The 20,661-nt window shown below is 44.6% G+C and overlaps 4 protein-coding genes across 8 annotated transcripts; 1 reads left to right on the forward strand and 3 right to left on the reverse strand.

Annotated features, from left to right (window-relative positions):
- Nucleotides 1–147: 147 nt before the first annotated feature.
- On the reverse strand, nt 148–7,074 carry LOC100122932 (voltage-dependent calcium channel subunit alpha-2/delta-3). Of its 3 annotated transcripts, none has more exons than XM_008216603.3 (13): nt 6,811–7,074; nt 6,467–6,548; nt 6,123–6,391; nt 5,657–6,045; nt 5,188–5,507; nt 4,824–5,081; nt 3,805–3,879; nt 2,783–3,135; nt 2,517–2,721; nt 1,775–2,444; nt 1,307–1,689; nt 950–1,243; nt 148–872 (listed from the first exon to the last, which is right to left on the reverse strand). In XM_008216603.3, exons 1-13 carry the CDS (start codon nt 6,921–6,923, stop codon nt 576–578), a joined length of 3,708 nt encoding a protein of 1,235 aa, XP_008214825.1. In that variant the 5' UTR covers nt 6,924–7,074; the 3' UTR covers nt 148–575. The 3 variants fall into 3 exon arrangements, with proteins under 3 accessions (XP_008214825.1, XP_031786318.1, XP_031786319.1); XM_031930458.1 differs by having other exon boundaries at nt 1,775–2,447; XM_031930459.1 differs by lacking the exon at nt 3,805–3,879 and having other exon boundaries at nt 1,775–2,447.
- Nucleotides 7,075–7,716: 642 nt separating this feature from the next.
- LOC100678863 (protein rolling stone) lies at nt 7,717–13,835 on the forward strand. Of its 3 annotated transcripts, none has more exons than XM_003428139.5 (2): nt 7,717–7,942; nt 11,837–13,802. In XM_003428139.5, the coding sequence occupies exons 1-2, from the start codon at nt 7,831–7,833 to the stop codon at nt 12,706–12,708; spliced, it is 984 nt and encodes a 327-aa protein (XP_003428187.1). In that variant the 5' UTR covers nt 7,717–7,830; the 3' UTR covers nt 12,709–13,802. The 3 variants fall into 3 exon arrangements, with proteins under 3 accessions (XP_003428187.1, XP_003428188.1, XP_032455203.1); XM_003428140.5 differs by lacking the exon at nt 7,717–7,942 and adding an exon at nt 9,283–9,472 and having other exon boundaries at nt 11,837–13,835; XM_032599312.1 differs by lacking the exon at nt 7,717–7,942 and adding an exon at nt 11,086–11,311 and having other exon boundaries at nt 11,837–13,835.
- On the reverse strand, nt 13,791–18,541 carry LOC100678830 (zinc finger protein 510). Its single transcript, XM_031930463.2, has 3 exons — nt 17,909–18,541; nt 16,310–17,485; nt 13,791–16,230 (listed from the first exon to the last, which is right to left on the reverse strand). The coding sequence occupies exons 1-3, from the start codon at nt 18,137–18,139 to the stop codon at nt 14,899–14,901; spliced, it is 2,739 nt and encodes a 912-aa protein (XP_031786323.1). The 5' UTR covers nt 18,140–18,541; the 3' UTR covers nt 13,791–14,898.
- An 82-nt stretch (nt 18,542–18,623) lies between these two features.
- Nucleotides 18,624–20,572, reverse strand: LOC100680253. Its single transcript, XM_003428042.5, has 5 exons — nt 20,477–20,572; nt 20,171–20,408; nt 19,899–20,100; nt 19,570–19,809; nt 18,624–19,500 (listed from the first exon to the last, which is right to left on the reverse strand). The coding sequence occupies exons 1-5, from the start codon at nt 20,528–20,530 to the stop codon at nt 19,149–19,151; spliced, it is 1,086 nt and encodes a 361-aa protein (XP_003428090.1). The 5' UTR covers nt 20,531–20,572; the 3' UTR covers nt 18,624–19,148.
- Between the last annotated feature and the right edge of the window lie 89 nt (nt 20,573–20,661).

The following is a 20,661-nucleotide window of genomic DNA, read 5'->3' on the forward strand; positions in this document are numbered from 1 at the left end:
GCAACGCTCGACGACTCCCCACCGCACAGCGAAGCTTGCGCGCGCATAGTCTGTGCTTGCGGGAGACCTGACAGCTGATTGTTCGAGGGACTCGCGAGTGTTCGTGTACAGCGTCGCAATGAGATTAGAGAGAGAGAGAGAGAGAGATTTTTCAACAATAATAAATACTTTTATTGTCCCTCGCATTTTGTTATAACAAATTCGTGTAGCAAACTGCTCTCGTAGAAATAAATTAACGTAGTATGATAATAATATGTGTATAGACATGTATAACTTAGGTAAAACAAATGCCATCGAACGACGTTAAACTTTGAATCCCACGTAACTGGCTGGTGTGTATATATATATATATAAACATCTGATGTGCGCGTGTACAGGTATACACAAATATTTATGCATGTAACAATGAAATGACTAGATGAATAGACTAATACGCGGTATACAAAATAACGCCTCGTACAAAAAAAGATATATCTCGAGTCGAGAGATGTGTAGAAAAAAAAAACAAGTGAACTCACGTATACAAAGTATATGATAAAATATATGATTGCGTTATACGATATAGTAGTGATAATTTAGAAAAATCTAATCAAGCTCCTCAGCAGTAAAATTAAGAAGGAGAGCAGAGAGGACAGCTCGAGTGCGCTCGTGCCTCCGCAAGCCTCGATCTCGTCCTCGTCCTCGTGTCGAGTGAAGCAGTGCTCCAGTCTTCTTCTGAACAGGTTGTTCAGCGGAATCTTGTGACAGGGAAACTCGGTCGCGTTTCCATCTATCGTGTAAGGGAATATCTCGTATGGCGTCACGTCCATCTTGTCGTAGCAGGTGCTCTGGTCCGTTTTCACAACTATCAGCAGTAGATTCGTGTGGGGGACCTGCGAGAAAATAGCAAAGTTCAATTAATTTGACAAAAATAAAAATAATAACAATCGAAGTTGCATAATATTCTTACACGTTGGGCGTAGAAGGGCAGGGAACAGTCATCGGGACCGCTGCTGAACGGCTTGTTGAAGTTGGTTTCGTTGACTATGTATAGAGTCATTTGCATGTCGCACGGCCGGCGAAATTGTGTCGGGTGCAGTTTCGGTGGCTTCTTAAAGTCGACCTCCTCTTCCTCCTGCGCGAGAATTACCGGAAGCTCGTGCAGCTGCGTCGTGAAGAGAATCATCCTCGCGAACAGCCACGTCAGAAGATTCCAGACGTAAACGAACGGACTTTTCATGATGCTGGCGAGACTCTTCATTTCCTGAAAGACGCACGAGCGTGTTGGATTATTCGAAAAAAAAAAAACGAACAAATATCAACTTACGATTCTCTCGCAGACGGCGAGATAGTCGTAGATGTCGACGGCGTGAAAAAGCCCGTCGCTGACGAGCTTCCTCATGATGGGAGCTGTTTGGTCCAGAGAACCGAAGAACTTTCCGGCGTCGTGGTTGTGAGCCTCGGAGATGACGATGTAGCCGTTTTGATCTATGAGGTAGCAGTCGACGACGCTGCTGTTGCAGTTCAAGCTTCGCAGAGGTTTCACGCGTCTGGTCACGATGTCCATGAATTGACGGTAGAGCGCTGTCATGGGCATCTGGAAACCGACGACGCCCACGGCTGCCTTGTTGCCATCGTCCCGAGCGTAGATGCCCAGGGAGATGGTTACCGTTGCGTTCAAGCCCGATTCTGGCTCTTTGATCGGTGGCACTAAAAATACACATTTTTTTTTTTTTTTTTTTTTTACCAAAATGAGGATAATTTCATCGAATACATAAGAACGAAAAAGACTCACCAGTTATCGAAACACTCTGCGAATCGATGACATTCTGCAGAATAGCCCCTTTATACCAGGGCTCGTCGAGCGCTCGCTTGTGGCTGACGAACTCGGCGATACGCTCCTCCATCATATCCACATCGGCGCCAACGATCCTCTGCCACCTGGTGAGGCCGCTCTGGGTAGCGATGAACCTGAGAAAGACCTCGTAGTCCCTGGTGAGGTTCCTGTCGCTGTCGTAAGTTATGTCGAAGTCGCCGAAGAAGCTGGCGTTGGTCGCGCTCGCGTCCATGATGAGCAGCTCCATGAGTTCCTTGTTGCAGTAGTGGTCGTTCAGGTGTTCCTCGTACTCCTCCTGTTCTTCGTCGAGGTCACCGTTGCCGCAGTCCGGCTCGCTGTCGTCCGCGTCGCGTTGGTCAAGGTTACCGCTACCACAAGTTTCTTGGGCACCAGGTGGGCCCTGTTCGCCGTAGGCTTTGTACTGCTCGGGAAAACGCTCGGCTTCGCTCTTGCTGAAGTCGCCGACGACTGTGAGGAAGTGGCGAAGCTCGTCCTCGGGACGGTCGAACTCGTGGCCCTCTAGGTAGTGGTAGCGACAGTAGACCCAGTGGGGATGGATGCCCCAGTTGTCGCCCATGAAATACTCCGAGATGTTGATGTTTCGGTTTCTCTCGATCTCCTTGCTCACCTGCTTATTTATCAAACTGTTTTACCGACCGCAGACTCCATTACGAGACGATCGAATCTAATCATAACTCACCTTAATGTAATACCTGCCGTACTGCGGCAGAACGACGGCGATGCCGAAAGGCGTTAGCGGTAACGCGGCGTAAAAATAATCCCTACTCTCGAGAGTGACGCGTCGGTAATCATCGTAGTGCAGCTTCACCCGCACGTTCTTCTTCGAGCCGCACTCGTGATTCACCAAGGCTCTTCGGATCTCCGTTATCTCGTCGCCTGGTTCTCTGCAACGAATCCGTTATGCAATTCCATAGAGTCAAAATTATAAATCAAATTTTTCCATACCTCGGTGGTCTACCGTCGTCCAGAATCTCCACCTCCGTCAGATCGATGCTGTTGTAGTTGAGCTTGAGGTTGCCTTTGTACTCCGGCTTCAGAGCCGGATGCAGCACTACGTAGCCGTTGTTCGACACTATAAAAGCGTAGCCGTTGACCCCGAGCATGTAGGGCAACGTTAGCTTGCGAATATCCTTGAGCGGCACATCTGTGCCCACTACTCCGAGAAGATTAGCCGCGCGTTTCTCGCTCTCCTTGTTGCCCTTCCGGTCGAACACCGGTATGCTGACGGACGTGAGCAGACGGTCCCTCCAGGACATCGTGATCTTGGGCTGGTTCACCGCGTCGGGCTGGGGCTCGTCCTAGAGAAACGCTGCGTTACACGGATTTTCAGCGAGGAGGCGAAAAGAAAATTCCTGGAATCTGCACGCGGTAAGTCTTGAATTGGCTGCAGTTCCAGGAGTCATGCGATTTTGCAAAACTCTCACGCTTAAACAAAGCTTTCAGTGAATTCTCTACTTTGACAGGGATGTGAGGCTTGAATGAAATCGCTCTAAGGGATATACGCACTGTAACGTGTATTATATGGCACACAGTAACTAAATCTAGGAAAAGAAAACAGCAAACCAGGATTAACGCGTTCTGTGGGTTTCGTTCGATCGTATAGGTTCGTATAATCACACTCGGGTATATATATATATACATATCTGTCCGTGTCGATCTGTGATGAATTATTGCGAAACGTAGTCTGTATCGGTACAGTTTTTTAAAAACTAACTCGCCAAATCCGATTCGAAAAGTGATAGGTCGTGATTGTGCTCTTCTGAGCCGGGAAATATCAAATTAAAATCAATTAAATAGATTTTAATTCGATTATTTTCGATTAAGGAGCACCATTAAAACGGATTACTTTTCGAATCGGATTTAACGAGTTATTTAACCAGGGTTAGGACGTGTAATAAAATAAAAAGTTCAGCATTCGTGAAAAAAAAAAAGCAATGAAAAACTTCCGAGATCGCCAATCTGCATACCTCCTCTTCCGATAAGTCCACGCCATCGTCAACGAACGTCAGGTCTTTCGTTATTGGCGCCGTGTTTTCTTCGCGCTTTGTGCATAAAAGGTTGAGAAACGTGGATTTCAATGTTACATGCATTAATCGATGTTTTTGAATTGCAGATAAATGTGTATATGGAAGAAAAAAATTATTAATTATCTCAGACTGAAAATCCCATCCGTCAACTTTTGGCGATAACATAGAGAACATTTCCTCCCACACTTTTCCATCCACCTTCATATCTCTCTATCTCTCGCGACGACCTCAAACTTGATTTCCCGGGGCAGACACATCTCCCACGCAAACGAAACTCGACACTCGCGCCAACTTATCGACGTCTGCCAGCGGACGTCGACTCTTTGCGCCGATGTATAAGTATATAGGTGCATACGAGGTGACATAATCGCGCGACCACGAGCTGCTGTGTTTGTACTGTTATTCCGACACAAATATTCGAAGGAATTTGCGCTGATGTCGGCGGCTTTGATGAATTGCGAAATGATCGTCCGTCTATGGATAACGTTGTTAATGTATTATACGTATTTGGTTTATGCAACGTAGAGTGTTTAAAATTTAAAAAATAAAATATTCCTCGAGCTGCAGCTCGGAACGAGTTATAGAAAAGAATTCGTTTGAAAATGACGCAGAGAGACGTTCTTTGATGTGGGAATAGGTCAAACCACAATTTGCTCGAGCCATCGTTATTATAAGTTATACGGCGGATGGTATAAGAGGCATTTTTTTTTTCTCATTTCCAAAGAGCTGCTGCGCTCCGCTGGATCGGTACATAATTCATCGAAACTATAAAAAGGATAATTTGCATTTTGAATTACATTTAACGCTTTGCAACTTCCGAATACTGCAAAATTTCCATAGACCTATGAATTTTCACGAGGAAATCGCGCGTCAGGCGAATCTTCGCGTAATCGCACCTGCGCGTGATATCGTCGAAACATAAAAAAAAATGATAAAAAAAAGAGAGACAGCTGACTTACCGATATATCGACGTAGGCATGCGTCCAAACGACTGGGTGTACCTTTCCGTGTAGCACGAGGGGTCGCGCCACTACGGGTATGTACTTGAGCACCTGTTCCGGTACTTCGGCTTGCGTGTGTATGTGGGTGTAGTAGCCGCGATTCAGACATGCCATCCACTGAATCTCGCGCACCTTCGTCACTTCCTGACCGAGAAGATAAGTGAACACGCGCACAGGTATCGTCCCGTTCTCCGACCAGTTGTATTCTTGAAACACCTAGGCCGAAATTTTTTGTTTTCCCCTTATTATCGTCGAACTGTTTTACCGACCGTACACTAGATGAAGCTTATTTAGTGCAAAAATTATCGAGATAAAAGTTCACCTCGGTGATGTTGGAGGCTATGCCGTCAGTCACGAGCATGATCATCTGATTACAGGACAGGTCAGAGCCGCAGCGCGACTCGTTCCTGTAATTTTCGAGTATAGTGAAGGCAGCGAGAAAAGCCTCGGTGATATTAGCGACGCCTTCGGGCTTCATCGTCAGAATGTCGTCGTTGATCCTGCGAATGTTCTCCGGTGTCGCCTGGACGAGTTTGTCCTGAAAACAGGAGACCACCTGCTGCGTCGAATCGGAGAAGTTGAAAACCGCGACGAAGTCGTTGTTCGAGAGGGTCGACATGATCGTCGACACCGTAGTCTTGGCTGGAAAAGAATAGTAGGTAAACAAAGAAAAAATGCTTTCCGATCGACCTTGGCCTGAAACCACAGTTCCGAAAGAATCAATGAATCAATCGAAGCTTCGATTTTCACGCCTGGCCACACGTCAACGTAAAAAGAAACAAAGAGCATACCGATGGCGTTGCTCATGCCAGTCATGCTTCCACTGTTATCCACGAGAATGACCATGTCCTTGCTGCAGGTCGACGCTTCGATGAACCAACTGCGGACACGACAGTCGTAGGTGTCGGTGATCTCCTTACCGTCTTTCTTGAGGCTGACGGGCCAGCGCATGGCCGGATACTGCCTGAGCACACCCGTGGTCGAGCAAAAGTACTGCCACATGAGAGCCGGATCGGACTTGTAGTTGTGCTTGAAGATTCTGTCCAGTCGCTTCGACCAACTGATGGTCATGTTGACTCGAGGCAGTCGGTCGTAGACGTTCGTCGGTATGTGGACCGACGAGAAGCTCGTGTTGACGGATATGTTGTTGAAGTGAGTGTCCGGCTCGAGGTACATGTGTCTGCGCAATAAGGATGAAGACCGTCAAGTCAAGGTTTTAACCCACCCATAGTAGTATATACTTATGCTCATACGTACTGGTAAATCTTATCGGCGCCGTCCTGCATGTTCTCGGGCACGTTGGACGTTTTGAGGTTACCTTCGACCGTCGCGTTGCTGTACTTGGCCGAGTAGTACATCCTCGTGAAGTTCCCGTCGTACTCCTCGGACAGTCTCTCGGCCTCTTTGAACAGGCACTTGACCGCGTCCATCTTACGACTGAGCATGCGTCCGACGTTCTCGCTTATGTTCCTGATGATCTCGTCGCCGGACTTGTCCACCACTCGGACGCCCTTGCTCTTGTACCTCTGCGAGAAGATTTTTTCATCGAGTCGATCAGTAATCGATCACATGTACACTTTCACTAGCAGGTAAGTACTCACGTCGAGGATATCCTTGGGTTGAGCCACTGCTTGGGCCAGCCGCCACAGCTCGTTGCCGATACTCTCGGCCCATTGGTCGACTCTGCGAATGCGATAAGAGACTTTATTGCTTCAATTACGGATTAATCCGCATTAACCGTACGTTGACTCACTCGTATGACGATACAAGTGCCTCGAAGAAGCAACCGGCTCTCAATAATAGAAGAGCCGGTCGCGCCTCACCTGTTGATGATGAGCGCGACAGAAAAAATCGCGTGGCCTATCCCGAAATAACCTGCCCCACCGCCGCACGAGATTTAACCTATACCGCACGAAAAACGCCGCCGCGGTGAAAAAATACTCACTGCTTAGCCTCTTGCTGGTGAAGCCTCTCCTTCTCGACGTCGATCCATTGTTCTCTCGAAGCGGCAGCGGCTAACCAGCAAACCGCCACGAGAAGCCAGCAGCAGGCTCTCATTGCTGCATTCTAGCCCTGCTCGTCTTTCTCGGCACTGACGGCGTGAAAACGAAGTGAAGAAGTGGAAGAAAATTTATGGAAGGTGTACGAGTACACGGATAGAGAGCAGACTAGGCCGGAGCCCCGGCAACGACTGAAGCTGGATCATATCTGCTTCCTCTCTCTCTCTCTCTCTCTCTCGCACGCGACGAGGGTATTATTTTTGGCCGGCGGCGCTTTGAGTTTATAAATAAAAAGCCGTACACGCCTTTGCCGCCGCTGCAGCTCTCTCTCTCTCTCTCTCCGCGAGAGCTGCGTGTATTAGTGGCGGTGAGGCTTGTCTATGAGAATAAGAGAGAGAGAGAGAGAGACGGTGGTGGAATGAGAGTCATGGGGGGTAATAATGGTCAATTAATGTCACATGTTTAATCATCGTCAGAAATTCCCAAGCCACTTTATACCGCAGCCCCGATAAATCGCTGATTTATTTTCGCGTCTCGGTCGAGTTTCCCGCGCTTTTTTAAATGAAAAAAAAATCCCTTTTCCACCAATCCCGCTGCGAGTCAAGAGCGGAACACAAAAGAAGCCCCGTATACATTTCATCAGCTTCCCGCTTCGCACAAAATCCATCCATCATCCCAGCGCGGATAAGCCAAGCGTAAAACACTATATATACAGCAGTAGCTCTGCACTCGGAGAGTGTAGTGTACCCGCGCGTCAAAAGTAGGGGGGGGGAGAAACTAACTAATGCGGATCGATATGGCGCGATGGTCGACTGGACGAAGGAGTAAGTATACCGGTGAAAAACCCGCAGTGCACACGCGGTCACCGTCAGTCCAGCACCGGCGCGGCGTCGATCTGCTGCTGCTCCTGCTTCTTAGTATCTAAGCTCGCGGTGAAGTGTGTGTGTGTGTGTGTGCGCGTGTCGATGACTCCTGAGCATCATCATCACGAGTCCTCCAGCACCTCGGATTTGAGCTGCTGCTTGGATGCCTGTAGGACTAAGGAACACATTCGAATAGCTGCAAGTTCGTTTTGCGGTACGTCGGTATTTTTGCTTTTCTTTTTATTAACCGTCGCGTGAAGTCTTGAGTTATCGAGTGTGCGATGCTCGTCGAGGACGTGTATAATTGACGATCTCACGCGAGGCTTTTTCGCGTTAATCGATCGTGCTTATCGCGATGTATTTGCAAGTCAATCGCTTTTTCGATGTTACGCCGGAATATCGATGGGCTGTCGTACGCCACCGCGTAGAGATACGGCTTAATGGTATTGCGACTGATGGATGGACAGTTTTTTACGTGTACAAACCGATGAAATGCTCTTATCGGGTCGATATACCCATGCGCCTCCTTGAAATTAACCAAAATTATCTCGCCTCTCGGCGATAAAACTCCCCGAGCCCGCACCCCTTGTTTGCACGAAAACGACGAATGTAAACACACGTGATAAAAGAGAAAAAAGTCAGCTGACGTACGAAATGTTAATAACCGCTGGCGCTTGGACGCAACCTGAGAGCGAACGTCAATAATAGGACGCGATTATGATAAATTAGCTCTGAATTAGTATTGGACGTGCGGCAGCCGCGACCTTTGACGCATTGACTGCGCTGTGGCTCCTCTATAGCGCACGCATAGCTGCGTTTTCTCGACTCGGGGGGACAGTCGGGTTAAATGCTTCACTTGATTTTGTTCTCTCTGTTTCTTTTTTTAATCTGCTTCGGTTTATGTTGTTACAGCTTGAATGAAAATTTGACAATTTGACGGTTTTTTCTCTGACTTATTTCCTAAAAAATGTGTACGGCGCTTAATCCTAGAAGAAAAAAAAAAAAAATAATCACGTCAGTCCTTTCAGGGTAATTAATAAACCTTAATATTAATGCACCGGTAGAACTTCGAAATTCCATTGATTCTCACGGCGAATGAAATTTTAATGAGCTGCCCCGGCTCTCGGGGAGACAATTACGGACAATTTGTGTGCGCCCGAGTCGAGAGGCGCGCGCATATCCGATTCGAATTCGAAAGTACGAGCGCCGTCGTTTTTACGATTTTTGAGACCGAAATCAAACCCTAGAAGTATAATAATAGAAGAGAGAAATAAACTCAAAAAGCGCCTGAAAGGCCTGATAAACTTCAATTGATCGAGCACGAGCGATCGTCATCGTTAAGTTTCGCAACGCTACACTCTGCAGCCGGCTCACGCGATATATAACCCAATATATAAGTACACACCCACTTCTCTCCTACTCCCCGCGAGTTTCTCACCTACATTAATACACGAGCGTCATCAGCGCGCGCCGAAAATTCCACTCCCACGCGATTCGAAATTCCCGCGCTCGTCTGCTCTACTGCGCACGCGCGCGATCAGCTGATCTCGTATACGTCTGCAGCCTGGAACTCGCATCATCGAAGGCGTGTGTGCGGAGTCTACTTTCTGGGAAAAAAACGCTTACGTTTGTGGAAAAAATAAATTAGCGAGTGTTTTTTTCCCCGCGACGATGGCCAGATTAAACTTCAGGAGATTTTCCTCGCCTAACCTGCTTCTGGTGCTCTTTGGACACGTGTGCTTGCGTGAGTAGCTATTGTTGACGTGTAGAGTCATAATTTGGAGGTTCGGTGGAGAGATGCGTATCTTATTCTCGTCTCGTTGCTCTGTGTTTACAAGCCGTCTGCTACGGATGGCTTTTCACAGCTTTTTATGACGTAATTTATCTTGTGCCGCGTATAGAGACGGAGTTGATTTGTTTTTTTTATGTTTTCGGTTGGATGCAGTTATTTGTAAGTGTGAGAAAAAACTGCTGAGCTTGTGGATGTTTGTGAGGCTTCTGAGTGGGAGATATATTAGCATAGATCGAACGAAAAAACGCTATGTCGAATTTTATTTTTTTCAAACTGGTTCTATAAACAAATTCAATAACATTCATACAATATAATGTTACTTCGTAATTTTCGCGGCAAACTGGATGAGTCGCAGGCAAATCTAAACCTAACAATATACGTTTGTATACCGAATCAATAATCTTTGATAGTAATTTTTTACTGTGACACTCTGTTTTCTCACTGATCAAATTAAACGGTAAACTTTAATCAATCAATTTTGACGCGTCAGACTTTGACGTTTAATCACGATCGACTATCACTACTCGATTGTAAAAGTCATCGATAATTAGCTGATAGACAAAGAGTCGTTAACATGTCCAGCGCATCAAATATAATTAAAATCGTTATCAACAATCATCCCATACGGTGCGTTACTCCCAAAGGTTGAACTTAGCTAACAAGTCTTTCGACGAAGCAATTTTAATAAAGGAAGAATAACACGGAAAAGGGCGATGAAGAGTAAATAGCGGCTGTGTCAACACCTCTATAGAATACGGGGAACACAGCGCTCGGGAAACGAAAGCAATAATAACGTATAGTCATGCTTATTTTTTCCAGGTATATTTCTTTTTTAATACACACCTTAATTCTTATCCGAGGAAGTAGTTTACGATGGATTTATGAAGGTATAACAAGAGTTTATCAAGAGCGCTTTTCCGCGACTGTCGATGATTTACGTAATTCATCCTGTATATCCGTACATGTAAACATTGCGAATTGCACGGAAAAGGTACTAGTTGAACAATCTTTATCGCGGATAATCACTCCGAATCGTTAATTTTTCAATGAGAAAGTAAAAATTAATGAAACGTCCGTCCATTCGCTACCGCGATGAGCGCTTTTTTTAAAAAAAAAAAAAAGCGTTATCGATTAAAAGCAGAAAATTCCGTCTACATTCAGTAAAGCCGATTTCGCAATCTTGGCACATTATGCAGTTAGTCCGGTCTATTTATAAAGCGAGTCATCTTCATCGAAAGATCCGTGTAATTACGAGCTATACACCGCGAATAATCGCACGCAAGGCTTGTGTACAATTTTTCGCGGCGATTCCGTAACGCGTCCTCTGTATCATTTGAAAATCTCCGAGCGAATTCGAAAAAATCCTCGAATCGTTCCAGAACATCGAGAAAAAGGACATACACCGAAAACAGCAGGTTCCCCCCGCCAATGAGCTCCCCGAATTCGCACACGCCACTCTCGACTCTATAAACCCGAGGTATACCTATATATACATCGCTCGAAAGGAGGTTGGGAGAGGGAGGGGGGGGGGTGTAGAACTCGGCCGAGCTCGGCTCACCTCAGTCTCGCGCGCTTCTCCCGTGTCATTCGCCAAACGCACGTGCTGCTGTCCGTGCGTGTACGTCGAACCGAGTCTGTGTCCTCGCGACGACTTTGCTTCGATACGATCAAAATATAAAGAGTCTCGTGATACTACTGTGTATAGTTTGCACTGTCGAAGGTGTTGATTTTCGGCTGTGCGATAAGGAGAGAGAGAGAGAGAGAGAGCTGATTCAACGTCTTGAGTACCAGGTGGCAATATACTCTCGTTCGGATTATCTCCGCTTCCCTCTTTTAATACATAACAATTATGTAATGCAAAAACCGGAAAGTTCGCGCTCTCGCGTGTGTGTAACAGTTTTCTCTTGCGCGCGCGCTGAATTATAAATCTCTCACGTGTGCTGCAGCGAGTAGTGTAGTGACCGACGCATGAGACAATCGGTGAATCGGAAATTCGGGCTTTTATTGTTCCGCGCGCAGCTGTGAATTCGCGCGGAGCTTTAATCAGCCGTACATTGTTTCGCTTTTTATACTCGAGTGCCGCGAATGATTGATTTCGTAGATGTACAGTTTGTTCTGTTTTGAGAAAAAAAAAAAAACGAGGATACGCGCTGACGTGGGTTTATTTGAAATTGCGTGTTTTCCCGTATAAATTTTTACAATTCGTGTCGTAGATCGCGATGAATCACGACTACATATACTGATAAGCTCTCGATAAAGTGTGCGATATACTTAGAACACTCGCAAACGTCTAATTTCCACCGTATTTCTGTGCAGGTCGCCGAGCAATGGTGAAGAAGCTGTGGTGTCGCGAGCTCGCGCGCAAGTGGTTCCAGGCGAAATTCGAGCCGCCTCACGGCCGCTGCTTCTCCGAGCCCAAGTGCCAGGATCAGCTGAAGCTCTGGTACCTGATCTACCGCTGGCTGATCTTCAGCTGCTGGCTGCTGGTGGTGTTATTTTCCTTTTTCGAAGTCGGCAGCGCGCAGCCCTTGGGCATTTGGGAGAAGTGGCCGATCTACCTGACCAACTGGGACTTGGCCCTTGGCCTCAGCCAATCGCTGCTCGGCGTCTGTCTGGTGACGCGTCGTTGGCGTCAGCAGCGACGCTGCGTCGACTTCGATCCGTCCACTCTCGAGTACGGCAAGCTCGAGAAGATCTACTGGTTCCTGTACATCGTCACCTCGAGTCTGGCCCTTGGAGTGACGGTGACTTACTGGGGTCTCGTTCACGACCCCAAGATCCACCATGTCGACCCACTCAACATCCTCATTCACGTGAGCAACAGTCTTCTCATGCTGCTGGACCTGTGCGTCACGGGTGTCCCCTTCGAACTCCGCTGCTTCTGGTGGTGCCCTCTGATGGTCAGTCTGTACGTGCTCTTCAGTCTGGTGTACTACGCGGCTGGTGGACTGGACAAGCGTGGTCAGCACAAAATCTACAACATCCTCGACTGGGAGAAACCGGAAAGGACGATTCTCGTTTGCGCCGGTGGACTGGTTTTCCTAGCTATAACGCACTGCCTACTGTACTTCATAGCTAGGTTTAGAGATCGAGCCTACGAGCGACGGCGAAGGCTGATCGTCAGCGCGACGCAAAACGGCTGCAAGGAGGAGGCTGAGAGGAGGAAAAACGAGTCTTCCTACGTCTGACCCGATTAGAGATCTCAGTGATGATGATGATGTGATGACTGTTTGTGTACAATAACAGACGTCGCTGTACTCCATCTCTCTCTTGCTGCTGCTGTTGTTGTTGTTGTTGTTCGAAACTACGCGATTGAAATTATTACTTGACGTCTGTACAACACGATGATGCTGACGTGCGTCCGTAGCGAATGACGTTTTTATTAATTTTCTATAAACGTCTTTTTGAACTACATCTATACTGTATAGGTATATTCTCACTCTAGACGCATATACACATCCGATAACGAAACAACTGCGATATTTGCCATTTTTATTAAGTTCGCTCGTAGAGTCGAGTGTTAGATTTGTAAGTCGACGTTTTTTTACTCTCTGCTCGTAAACAATTTAGAAATGTGTTTTTCTATTTACAAATCATAACATACCAATTGAAATTGTTGTATGCCAACATTGAGTTTCGAGAAAAAAACGCGGAAGATTACGATTGAATCTTCGCATATCATATAGATGTTATACAAATGCCATTCTTAGATAATACTTATACGTCTTCTGAATCTTGGTCGAAAGATTGCGAAAGTTGTAGCAAATTACGTTTATGAAACGTGATAAACATGTGACACACGGGAGAAATTCGCGAGGAATTTTTCCATCCACGACTATTATTGTAAAAATCTACGTCAGGACTGTAGTGAGCGCAATTTTGCAGTATTATGAAATGAAAACGGTGACGTAGATAATAACTTACGTAGAGAAATTTTCTTCTTCATCGTGGCTGCTTTATCTCCGAAAAAATCTGTATCGAGTATTGTAAAGCATGGATGACTTTTCCCGGAAAAGATGATTTTTTTTTTAATTAAAACATGAATTGATCAATTTAAGAATGAGTCCTCTTAGATTGTAGTACACCCTAGTTATTAGTTATACTCAGTGCTGGATTGCAGATTTTTAGAAATCACTATTAATTTTAAGTATAATGCATGTGTACATTCCCTTCCTGTATACTATTCCAAAGAATGTCATATAGACTTTAAGGAACGATTTTTTGTATCGCGTGGAATAAATATTGTTATGAGAATAATAAGAAACTGTCATTTTGAAAAATATCAACGTTTTTATTAATAAAATAACGATTCAAACCAATAGCAAACTGGATTACATTGTGTAATTGTAGGCTGGGTTCAAGTTCATCACAGATTTCGTCTTAAGCGCGATTTCTCTAAAGCTAGTTGTATGGCGGATTATGAATTTCTTTCAAAAAGGATTTGGAAGTTTTTTCCAACGCAAAGTTTATGCCTAGAAATTTCTATAGCCTAACAGCATCAATTAACATATTTTGAACTCGTTTATAGTCAACCAGACTCAATCAACTCTGGATCTAAACCTAAAGGTTCCAATACAAAATCAACAAAATGATACATTAAAAGCTAACTTGCGATAAGTTACCACTTGACAATATCAATTCGCCGATTAATTTCATAGTCGTGAATTATTTAAAGTCATAAATTAAAAAAACATCCATATTTTAAGTGATGATCATCAGCAAGTTTAACTTTTTTTTAAAAATAGCAAAAGGTAATTGATTAAAGATAAAAAAAAACTTATCCTCTACGTTGTAAGACTTAATAGTTCTAACAATAAACAAAACTAATATAAAAAATTTAAGTATTGAAGATTATGAATGAGATGTAGCAATCGAACAAATGAAATAATGATATTGTGATTATTACGTTCTCGCGTCAACGCATGCATAACTGACTTAAATAGTAGAGTTCAAATAAAGAAACTTAAACGCTACATTTCACTCGTTAACTCTACTCGTGCTAACAATGAAAAGCATATTTCATTGAAAACGGTAGGTCGCTAAGAATATTACTATAATTTAGAGTTGATTGATGAAAATGCCAAAAAACAAAAATCCTTTCAAAAATCAAAGAATTTAGAACGATTATGATTCAACTGAACATTTCTTGGAAGATTCGCGATAAATATACTATACATATTTTTAACAATATCGGAACATTGTACCTTTCTTCAACGCGATCGTTTTTTGACATTATAAATTTTTAGAAAAAATACGGCATAGTCTCCTTAAAGAGATATATAAATATATCGAATTTCAGTACATGCGGCCCTCTTTTAAAAATACTTGTGGATTTCAGTTCGATTCTTTTCAGTGCTGACAACGTGAGGAATTGGCAACTACTCCAAGCCACACATGCTGATGTCGTTATCAGTCGGAATTGCGTCGAGCAGTACCGTTTGGTATTCTAAAACATTAATGTCCTCCTGGCAACACATGGAGGGCGGCTCATCCGGTAGCAGAAGGCAGTCACCGAAGGTGCCCACGTCTAAAACGACGTCGTCTACTGCTGCACTCGATTCCACAACTCCTCTGTCGGGTTTCGAGCTTGAATTATATTGGTGGGTAAATACAGTTCTTGCCGAATCTTCGTTACCGTCGAGAGACTGTCCAACTTCTTGTGTCTCCATAGAGGTGGGTAAGGTCGGGTGGGTCTCGCCACGATTTTGAATTTCGGAAAGAGGCCGCTTGTGCTTCCTCTGAAAATGCATTCTTAAACTAGATTTCGTTGGGCACCACTTTGCGCAAGTTTCAACTGGGCAAAAATACATATCCTCGGCGTTTCGATTAGTTGTGCTTTGGTCATTGCCCGCATCACAATCGGTTAACGCTGTTTTCTTCGATCTGTTATCCGAAATTCTAACGGGTAGTACTCTAGAACAGTAAGCTTCCTTCTTCCTCGTGTTCTTTTTCTCAACAGTCTTATTTTTCTTTGCTTTGTTATGGCCTTTACTAACAAAATCCGTTTTCGAGTGCTTCTTAATATGAGCGTAAAGTCCATTCTTGAGAGAGAATGCAGCGTCGCAGTAGCCGCAAATAAATAATCTCTCTTCTGTGTGCTTGAGCTTGTGATCCCTCAAATGATCCAGCCGCTGATATGACTTTCTGCAGTCTCCAATGTCGCAAACGAATTTACGATTGTTGCTATGTTTCTTTTGGTGACGACTCAATTTGCTGGCCGTTGAGAAGGCCCACTTGCAGCCCCTGTAGGTACAGGCGTAAGGCTTCTGGCCGGTGTGCGAACGCATGTGGACCTTTAGTCGAGACGGTTGATCGAAAGTTTTACCGCAGCCTGGCCAGGAGCAAGTGACGTCCATGTCCGTGTAGCTGTGGCAGCGCTGATGCGACATCAAGGCGCTGTTGTTGTAAAAGCGCTTGCCGCAGCTTTCGTAACTGCATATGTAAGGAGGTAAATACTCGCGGTGCGTCTTAATGTGTGCGTCCAGACATTTCTTCGACTGGAACTTGGCAGAGCACTCCTGCACGTGGCAGGCTATGCCTAGACCCGCATGTAAATCTTCGTGCACCGCTAGATTTTGATGTGTCGCAAATTTGCGTCCGCAGCCGGGCTGAGAACACGCGTAATTCTTGTTCTTCAAGTGGCGTAACTCCTTGTGACGAAGGAGTTTGTCGTTGGAATAGAACGCCCAAGAGCAGCCATTGTAGTCGCACTGGAAAAATAAATAAATTTAATTCTCAATTCAGCGGTGTAATTGAGGCTTGGATTTCATTTATACGCAGTATAATTACCTTGAATGGTTTGATGCCAAAGTGAGTTAGCAGATGACTTCTGAGTCTACATATTTTATCGAAAATACGATGACAATTATCTTGATGGCACTTCCAGATTGTTGAGTTATCTTCTGATCGGAAATGCTGCAACTTAGCATCTGTGATGCCTACTTCTTTCAGTGCTTTCAAAATGACTTGATCTTGTTGACTGTAACTTGAGTATAGTCTGATTCTCAAATTATCATCTCGCTTGCTTTCCTGAGAATTATAAGTGCTTGACTTTTTTCTTAATCTATCTTTAAGACTTTTGCTGTTCTCAGATTCTTTGCCCACTAAGCTATCGTCAACTGATAAGTCTTTCTTTCTAGAGCGAGTAAATACTTTATCTACTATTTGATTCTTTTGCTGAGTTGAATTTTTGTCTGCTACACTGCTATTCACCTTCTTTAATTTTATATATAATTTTGTTGGTCTTGTTGGATCAGCCGCTTGCAGTGTTGAGCTATTAGATTTTATGGTGTATGAATCTTCATTACTTTCTAAATTCGAGCAGTCACTGGTATCATCTATGTTGGATTTGTTGCAAGACGCTTTAACTTGGTACGAGTTTACTGTACTCGCTGTTAGAGAATTATTACTCGAATCTTCCTCCAAATAATTTGCAAACGTCATAACATTGTTATGTAAATTATTGTCACCTAGTTCCTGAGTAAAAATATTATTATTACCGCTTATTACATTAATAGTTTCTTGTAGTCTTATAAAGAAGTCTTTAGTATTAACATTTATATTTGTACACGGTGGTTGGTCGCATGGGCTAGCTAGGATATCACTCGTTAGAATCATATCATCCGTGCAGTATGCTAATTGATCTAAGTTATCTAATTGCAAGTCTGGAAGCATGAACACATCGTCCTTATCTTGTGTGGAGATAAGTTCGTCATCTTGTATATCGTTGAAGATAGCATCAAAGTTTATAGTTAAATTATTATTCATTAAATTATTCTCCGCAATCCCAAAATCTTTGTCAAAAAATAACCCTGGCAAGTGTTCGTTTAAGTACCTCTCCATGCTGGCCTTTGAATTGACATTCTTGTCGTAATTTGTACTTGATACGGGCTTGATATTCTTCAGCCATTTTTCAATGTCCTCCACTGTTCGGGGCCTATGAGCATTAATTTGCTGCTCCAGTACCTGCATTCAAATTTGAAATTCATCAGTATACGGTGACTCGGTTATTTCGGCAGTCTATAATGAAAAATCGCGCTATAAACGAAAACAAAAATTCAAAAAAATTTCAAATCTTTTTGCTATAAATTTTTTGCAACAAATTTTCGCAACATAATCGACTCCGCTGGCGGACGAGAATTTCAAACTCGTGAACTCTCGGCTATATATACCCGTGGCCCATTACTAGAATATAATTGAACGAGCAAAAAAAACAACAAAAGTGACAAGTGTTACGTAAACAAAGAACTACGTTCTATATTTACGGCGTACGGCGCGCGGCGTGCTCGCTACGCGGAATAAACAAAAAAACGTCAGATTACGTATCCAACCCGGCGAATTTTCGGTGAATCATCGGATTTTGAAAAAAAGCGTCGAAAATATACAAACCTCATCGCTTTGGGAATCGGAAGAAGTATCCCGATGCTCGAGGGCCTCGTGGTCGGGAAAGTCGTCGAGCTGCTCATGATGGTTCCCTTTGACAGTAGCGGCGAGCACGTTTTCCGTTGATAGTAGAAACCTTTCGTACTCGTGCTGAAATAGGTACGGCTGACTGGAATTTCGCGGCCTACTGTATAATCCCTGATGATGATGGCTCAGCGTCGCCAAACTCTGCGACATAATTTTCACCACTCGAGGCTCGTAAACTTTGAATTTACGTCAAAATTACGGAAGGATATCGCAAGTGTCAAAATGCGGAGTGTTGCGCGCGCGGAGATTGTATAGTGTAGTAATGTCGCGGCGCGCGTGCTGCCGTTTGGCAGATCGTTGCTTCGAGAGCGAGTGACGTAAGGTCGACATAACCTCAAAACTGCGCAGTATAGAGCGCGGCAATGCTTTATTCGCATATCAAAGCAAAAGTGGCACATCTGGTGGCGGGATTGTGAAGTGCTCCAAGTTATACCAAAACAAAGCGCCTTAACCTAAAAATTTAAATATAAGTAAATTTGTTTGGCGATTACGCGATTGGCAAAAATATATATTGATAAAAAAAAAACTAATCGGGAAAAGTGTGGGAAAAAAAAGAAAGTCTGTTATAAAAGGATGCGAAACGTGTGCTGGCTCTGGTTTCCCAATCGCGAAGAACAATTATTATTCCAGTGGATGGAGGTTACGCAAGTGTGAAATGCGTTTCGGCAATCGCACAAGCCATTTTTTATTGTAATTAAAAAAGTTAACATTGCATTGTGTTAGAACTAATTTTTCAACTTTGAACTTGCCTCGCGACATCACGTGGTTTGGTATAACTTAATTATTATAGAGCGACGACGGTAGCGACCTCTTCAGGGACTTGTATATGCGAATGCCATTACGTTATCGATAGAGCAGCAGAGCTGCATGTGTCAAATTCGCTTGGAAGGATGTCGCACAGATGGCGCAGTGTAGCCGAAATTCCAACCGGATGCGTTGACTACTGTGCGCGGTTTTTACTCCTTTTCAAATATGTTCCGTATAGTGGTTTTTTTTTTTTTCGAAGAATCGACCATCAGACATTCGATCATTTTTGTTACGAAGTAAGTAGATAATATTACGACTTTCTCTAATAAATATAAAAAAAAAACATTCTTATTACTAAAAACGCAAACATCAAATTTCACTCTTCCAAAGTATACACGATACAACGATTCTCTCAGAAACCACCGCAGGGGCATCCAGCATCGCAGGCCGCAGTGCCCATCCTCCTCCTCGCAGCGGTGACAATCTTGAGTCTCTCGCACCTCGACATCTTCCTAACCTCTTCGTCGTCGCTCTGGACCTTCTGCACCTCTTCTCTTCTGAGTCTCAGCGCCTCGTGCAAGGCACAAGTCTCTTTAGCCGAATCACACTTGAAGTGTGGACAGGTGCAAGTCTCTCGTCTCGGCGGCGGAACCACGTCCTGACCGGCGATTCCCTCCTCGCAGGTGAAGAACTTCCTGATGCGTCGGTCACGTGGTCGCAGCTCCTCGTAAGGAAGCCTGAACGGCTTCGAGTGTACCGGACACCTGTGTATATGTAAGTACGAGTTAAGGCATTACGGAGGGAAGTGTAAAGGATGACGTTGTTGTTATTACAGATTCGTGTGGCAGTGAGGCTCGTCCTCCGGAGGAACGCATGCGCAGAAGCAGTCGAGCGCCGAAAGGGAGTCGGAGATGCGTTTGCAAATGACGGCGCTCGGGGGAATGTATGGCGGCGGTGCTTTCGGCTGCGGCCCTTTGATGGAGCAGATCTTCGGCTTCGTGGAAGAGGTGAAGAGCAACGCGTCGCCCTTTGTCGTCTGGTACCTCGCGTCCTCCAGTCGTGGATCGTTTGCGCTTTTATTTTCGTTATATTTTTGAGTTATTATACCGATGTTGTCGATGAATTTTTTAAAAGCAGGCATTAACGTTTAATTTAGGTATACCTGCACATCTGCTTATACTTGTAAGCCATGCGACAGGTGTTCGCGTGAGGCAGAGGCTTCTCAGGGCCGAATATGTACTCTCTGAAGCTCTCACGCTTTTCGCACGGTAGAGGCTTGCAGTTTGACGGCTTTTCCTTTATCACGACTGGACTCACCCTCAGGCTGAACCACAAGCTGCTCTTTTTCTGCTTTATCGGCTCGCCTTTTGTTTGCAAGAGGTCAAGATTCTGATGTCTAAAATATCGAGCTATGCGAAAAATGGATGTTTGTACCGTATCCTTTTTCGGAGCACCTGGACAGCGCACCGGTGCAAACGTGTTCCGGACACTCGGGTAGACGCCTTCGGCAGGAGCTTTCGCAGAAGACGTTGTCGGCTTTTGGGCAGTCGGAGGGTTTCTCTTCATTTTTGCGGAACCACGAGCGAAAGAATTTCTCGTTTACGTGACTCGACGCGAATTGGCGACGAGAGTTTGCGGTCGGGGTTTCGAACAAGCTTAGTAGAGCTTTTGGCTGTGGACGGATGAATATTATTTTTTGCTTATTTGAAGATAGTACAATAGCGAAGGGAATGTATTTACTTTGGTTAGTGACAATTTACTTGAAATTTGGAGATTTGATCGAAAGAGTGCCATGGTTAGTTTTTGCTTTGATTTTCTTTTGTTTTCCGCGCTACATTCTGCGCTCGACCAAGACACCGGGCGCCACTATGGCGTATTAAAATATATAATCTCTACGTATACACTATAGGTATCCCAATTCGAAA

The sequence above is a fragment of the Nasonia vitripennis genome, chromosome 4 (assembly GCF_009193385.2).
Source record: "Nasonia vitripennis strain AsymCx chromosome 4, Nvit_psr_1.1, whole genome shotgun sequence".
Lineage (NCBI taxonomy): Eukaryota > Metazoa > Arthropoda > Insecta > Hymenoptera > Pteromalidae > Nasonia > Nasonia vitripennis.

Coding starts and splice junctions, on each gene's coding strand:
- LOC100680253 (XM_003428042.5), bottom strand. CDS start 20,530: ATGGCACTCTTTCGATCAAATCTCCAAATTTCAAGTAAATTGTCACTA. Junction 20,409..20,476: donor GTAAATTGTCACTAACCAAA/GTAAATACATTC, acceptor ATCCGTCCACAG/CCAAAAGCTCTACTAAGCTT. Junction 19,501..19,569: donor CCTCACTGCCACACGAATCT/GTAATAACAACA, acceptor ACATATACACAG/GTGTCCGGTACACTCGAAGC.
- LOC100678830 (XM_031930463.2), bottom strand. CDS start 18,139: ATGTCGCAGAGTTTGGCGACGCTGAGCCATCATCATCAGGGATTATAC. Junction 17,486..17,908: donor CCGATTCCCAAAGCGATGAG/GTTTGTATATTT, acceptor ATTTGAATGCAG/GTACTGGAGCAGCAAATTAA. Junction 16,231..16,309: donor TTGGCATCAAACCATTCAAG/GTAATTATACTG, acceptor TTATTTTTCCAG/TGCGACTACAATGGCTGCTC.
- LOC100122932 (XM_031930458.1), bottom strand. CDS start 6,923: ATGAGAGCCTGCTGCTGGCTTCTCGTGGCGGTTTGCTGGTTAGCCGCT. Junction 6,392..6,466: donor AACCCAAGGATATCCTCGAC/GTGAGTACTTAC, acceptor ATCTTCTCGCAG/AGGTACAAGAGCAAGGGCGT. Junction 1,690..1,774: donor GCAGAGTGTTTCGATAACTG/GTGAGTCTTTTT, acceptor GTGTATTTTTAG/TGCCACCGATCAAAGAGCCA.
- LOC100678863 (XM_003428139.5), top strand. CDS start 7,831: ATGACTCCTGAGCATCATCATCACGAGTCCTCCAGCACCTCGGATTTG. Junction 7,943..11,836: donor AGCTGCAAGTTCGTTTTGCG/GTACGTCGGTAT, acceptor ATTTCTGTGCAG/GTCGCCGAGCAATGGTGAAG.